The following is a 5,219-nucleotide window of genomic DNA, read 5'->3' on the forward strand; positions in this document are numbered from 1 at the left end:
TAAGAAAATGTATTTATATCAGACAAAACAACTTGAATCATTTCTGAGTTCAAACCTTGCCCTAAAGGATAATAAAGATTATTATGTGGCATCATATCAAGTCATATTGTTTAGTTTAGTTTTGTAATGTATCATATCGCACTGTATTGTTTAACATTGCATTGTTCTTTTTCATTTATAAATAATAAAAAGGAGGAAGGCCTGGCAGTGAAAAGCTCTCAGGTCTTTCTGRATGAAGCATTTCTCTCTGTTCTCCACACAGACTGAAAACACGCATCTTAGGTTGGTATCTTTATATTATCCCACAGTGCGAGTTGGAGTGTGAATACTTGTTTTCTTTGTGAACTTAAAATCTGTTGTTACCCGCCTCTAGCACAGTGACTGAGAGGAAAAGAAATGGGTAAGAAAAATGGATGAATGCCATAAAAGGGGCGTTTACTTCGAGCAGTAGAATGACTGAAAAATATCACAGCAAAACATTAAAAAAATACTAAAAATTGCGACCTGTCCAGGGTGTACCCCGTCCCTCGCACYGACTGCTGGTTATGGGCACCAGTGACCCTGAGAGGAAGAMGCAGGTTAAGATAATGAATGAAAGGAAACCCAAATACTTACTTTGCCATCTCTGGGAGGTGTTTATGAGTTTCCTGTTGGAGAAAAAATAAAAGAAAATCAATCAAGTGATCACAGAATCTGTGACTGGCTGTGATTGGGTTTCTGCACTGTCTTTTGGCAGCTAGAGTGATGTTTTGTTTAGAGGGTGCAAAAGGTTAATCTTGTGTGATAAGATTARACCTTTGGTGTGAGAGTCCTGATCCAAAGCTGTCAATCTTTCTGCTAACTGGCCTTCATCCAAAAGACACAGGCTTCCCAAGGTACCCTATAGATTTACACTCAATTATGTCATGATGTTTCTCCTACAATGAAGGAGCAGTGGACCGTATAAGGACAGTTAAATGGTTGAATCTCTGCCTGTGACTCATAATAAGAAACATCAGGCAACAACAGATACTTCTAGTATTAAAGCAGCTAGCTAAAAGCTAACCAAACCAAAGGTTTTATATTATTTTCCTCCATTTGACCTCATCTGGGTTCAAGAAAACATACGTTTTGTGAAGTCTTTATTCTTCTAAATAAATAAAAGTCTATTGACCTGCAGGATTCAGTCAAATATTTAGCTTTGGTGAACAGCTTCATATTGTAATAAACCTCATAAAACATTTCAACAATGAAAGATTTTTAGTACCTTTAAAAAAAACCATGCATCTCACAGTTCAAGCATATTAAGTTATTAATTTATCTGTTACACTGATCCCTCCGGCCAGTATAAAAATGAGGTTTCTTACCTCTTCTTAGTCGTTTGCAATCTTTTCGGTGTCGGGGTGAGTGGAATAAGTTTGACAACAGTARCTCTCTCCCTTTTATACCGGTCTCCTTCCATCTATCAGTCAGACTTAACAGGTTCTTCGAGGCTGTCACCGCCTCCTCCAAAATCCAATTAGGGAATCAGTGGAAAGCTTTTTTTGGGACTACGAAGGGTTTAAAAATGTCATCCAGGCAAATCAACAACCACCACAAGGCTGTGCTTGTAGTAAAGCTCCTAATCCATCTCCTGCGTTTCTGTAATTAAAATGAAAGATTCGTTTAGATAAAAAGATCAATCACCATACARCATGTTGGCTTTATTTTTCTGAAATTATATCACTGTCTGGTTTTTTWAAGGTGGCGTTTGTCACTGCACGTTTAATAACAGCCTTTAGAATTAGCTCCTGTTTTTAGAATGAACTAATGTAATTAATAGGTACTAAATGGGAACATACTGGGCATGTATCCACCTGGTRTTTACCTGGGCAACTGCTTGAGCAGGTAGGCCAAGACATCTTTACAGCCACCAGTTCCAGCTCTTCTGGGAGGAATCCAGCATCTCCTGAGTCTTCCATGGGGTCTCCTCCCAGTTGGACATGCCTAAAAAAGTCTACTTGGGGAGGCTTCCAGTGGGAATCCTAACCAGATGTCTAAAACACCTCAACTGGTTCCTCTTGAAGTGGAGGAGCAGTGGCTCCACTCAGAGACTTGCTCAGATGCCGGAACCTGAAGGAAACCTATGAGAGGCACCAACAACCTCATGGCCACAGCTCAGAGCAGCCACCTCAACAATACAGGCATGGAATATGGCACACAGACCGAACGTACAGGTGTCAAACTTTGGTCCTCGAGGGCCGCTATCTTGCAGGTTTTAGAGTTTTCTCAGCTCCGACATTCATGATTTGAATGACTGGGTGATCAATGGGCTTCAACAGGATTTGAAGAGGTAATTTGAACATGGAATCAGGTGTGCAGAGAAACAAAAAACTGCAGATTAGCAGTTCTCAAGGACTGGAGTTTGACACAACTGCCAGAGCCTAGGGTGTTCTGATGCCATGTGCACTTATCAACAGTCTTATGTTCAAACATGGTGTTTGTCATGAAAAAAACATGACTGGTACCCGAAAGTGTTCATCCCAATCACACCCCTCCAGATTACAGGTTACATTGGCATTAAGGTCCCCCAAATTCCTAGCTAGACCACCTTTCAGCACTCTTGCTAAGAACTCCAAGAACGATCAGCTCTCTGAACAGACCCTCTCAAGGATACTGGTTTCAGAACCCATAAGGTTTGTTAAGATGAGCCAGACGATAGTTGATACCTCTCAACCTCATGCACAAGTTCAGGCTTCTTCTCCACCAGAGAGGTGACTTTCTATATCCTAAGAGCCAGCTTCAGTAGGGTCAGAGTTTCCAGGCCTCTTCCTTCAGGTGCCACTCATAGCACTTTGTACCCAAACCCATGGGTTTGAATGAGTCGATCCTCTAATGCGAGAGTTGAAGTGTCTCAGACACTGAACCTCCACTGCCTGATGTATGTCCCATTTACCGTTATTTAACCAGGCAAATCCCATTGAGATCACAGACTCTTTTTCAAGGGAGGCCTGGGCCTGAAGGCAACCTATTGTACTTGTTTTTGGGGGGTGGGGGAAACCGGAGTACCCAGAGAAAACTCACACAAGCACGAGGAGAGCATGCAAACTCCACAMAGAAAGACCCCTGGTTCAAACMRGGGATCGAACCCAAGGTCTCATTGCTGTGAGGCATCAATGCTAACCACTGAGCCACCATGCTGCTAAGCTGCTGTCCCATCAGTGTATAAATGTGATTTAAAGCACTGATTAGTCTCTATAGATTGATTCATCTGTATTAGCTTTGTRGAGAGACATARTWGAGTGCTGAATGAATGTGTGTGAATGGGTAAATGAGGTCACAGACTGCAGTCTAAAGTACTTTGAGTATCTTGGCTGGATAGAAAGGCGCTATATAAGTATAGTCAATGTACCATAGCTGATTCAGGCTGAAGTGGCTGGCCACTATGTATAAATGCCCGATCACTGGGCACTCATCAATGTTTTTATGATTTGGTTGACTATAGGCTCATARAAACTTATTACCTTCCAACATTGAGGCACATTTTGTTAAGAGAGACAGTTATTATTATCTTAAGGGGATGGAAATGTTTGTGAAGCYGTATTTTCGTTCTTGTTTGAGAGAAAGATGTACTTTAATCCAGAGTATAGGATTGTGGAATGGTCTGGAGGATGATCTTAAAAATGTCAGATCTATGTACATATTTAAGAGACAGATAAAAGCTAGTTTTCTGAAGGTATATGTAAAAGTAAAATGAGAAACTAGATGAATTGTTGTTTGAGTTGATGTTTTTATTTTTATTTGTATTGTTTTGTAAATTNGTAAATTCTGTTATGTTTGAATATATTCTGGGGATAAAAGGGGCAGACATTATAAGATTTATTCTTCTTCTGCTACCTTTCATTTTATTTTGATTTGTGTATTTTCTTTTTTTATTGTATATAGTTATTTTTTAATGAAATGAATAAATTTTTTGAATTGAATTGAATTGAACGAGCTGCCCCCTCTAGGGCCCTGGTATCACATGTCTTGGTGAGGGACAGAAAAGCATTTACTGTCTTCTGTCCATACATGTATTATGAATCACTCTTTGTCTGACCTGTTACCTTGGATCAGTTGGTGTCCAACGTCTGTCCTCAAGGGCCGGTGTCCTGCACGTTTTAGGTGCTGCCCTGGTTCAACACAGCTGAACCTAAGGACTGCTTAATTAGTAGGTATCTGCAGACTGCATACTGAGGAAGCCTAATTAAGCACTCCTTAGGTTCAGCTGTGCTGAACCAGGGCAGCACCTAAAACATGCAGGACACTGGCCCTTGAGGACCGACTTTGGACACCACTCATAGGATCATCAGGCACACAAACTTTACCAATAACATAGCAATTCACAGAAGACCACACGTTTATATTTAATTACATAAATTTCTTTTTTTACTCTGGAGAAAGGTAAAAATAATGTGCATCTATTTTGAGGCTTCTGCAGCGCAGGGTGTTGATTTTCTGTATTTAAGTCTGTCTGATCTCAGCAGATTAACAGCTTCCAATCATGTAAGAGTACGGATGGTGGAGCCTCACTGCCAACATTAGAGTAAGCTGTCTTATTTAACAGCGTCTCAGGAACGTGCCAGAGATTAGATGGGATTCCCTTTAACCTTTGAAACTCTGAATCTTTCTGACAAGTCCGTTTTAACAAGCTTTTGTTGGAAAAAAAGACCAAAACAATGTGATTTTCAATAAGTTATAGGCCTAAAGTACAAAGAAGACTATTCAGAACATAACACACAGTTTTGCATTTCTGTAGAAAACACAAAATATTGTTAAAGGAGAATACGTGACAAAAAACTATGATGGYATTCAGCCAAAATGAGACCTCTGGCCATCAGAACGCCCCACAAGGCAAGAGTCACCATGAGGTTTTTACAGGCTTAGCAGAAGCCTGACAGTTTATACTTTAGGTTCACACTTTAAAAAGAGAGAATGTGTTTATTTTAAATAACGGAAGAGAGAAGCAGTTAAATGWAAACAAATATTTTTAATTTTATTATCCATAGGGGTTAATCAGTTCTTAAACTAATGACTTTTTCAAATACAAACTGTATTTTATTTAAAAAAAAACTGAAGTTACACTGCAAAAACTGTCCACCTAACCAAGTTTTAAAATTTTATATCAGCCAAAAGTCTTTCTGATCTTGTTTTGAGACTGATTTACTAAACAAGAACTGATTGTGTAAGAATAATCATCTTGTTTTCAGAATGTGTAAGAT

At 39.5% G+C, this 5,219-nt stretch overlaps 1 protein-coding gene across 1 annotated transcript in view; it reads right to left on the reverse strand.

Annotated features, from left to right (window-relative positions):
• arr3a (arrestin 3a, retinal (X-arrestin)) overlaps positions 1 to 1,424 on the reverse strand; it is a 6,558-nt gene extending 5,134 nt beyond the window's left edge. Inside the window, exons 1-2 of the mRNA XM_014017652.1 lie at positions 1,347 to 1,424; positions 616 to 647 (exon numbers count right to left, since the gene is read on the reverse strand). Of these exons, the coding sequence (XP_013873106.1) occupies positions 616 to 623 (8 nt within the window). The 5' untranslated portion in view covers positions 624 to 647; positions 1,347 to 1,424. The remainder of the gene's footprint in view (positions 1 to 615; positions 648 to 1,346) is intronic.
• Between the last annotated feature and the right edge of the window lie 3,795 nt (positions 1,425 to 5,219).

The sequence above is a fragment of the Austrofundulus limnaeus genome, unplaced genomic scaffold, assembly GCF_001266775.1.
Source record: "Austrofundulus limnaeus strain Quisiro unplaced genomic scaffold, Austrofundulus_limnaeus-1.0 Scaffold174, whole genome shotgun sequence".
NCBI lineage: Eukaryota > Metazoa > Chordata > Actinopteri > Cyprinodontiformes > Rivulidae > Austrofundulus > Austrofundulus limnaeus.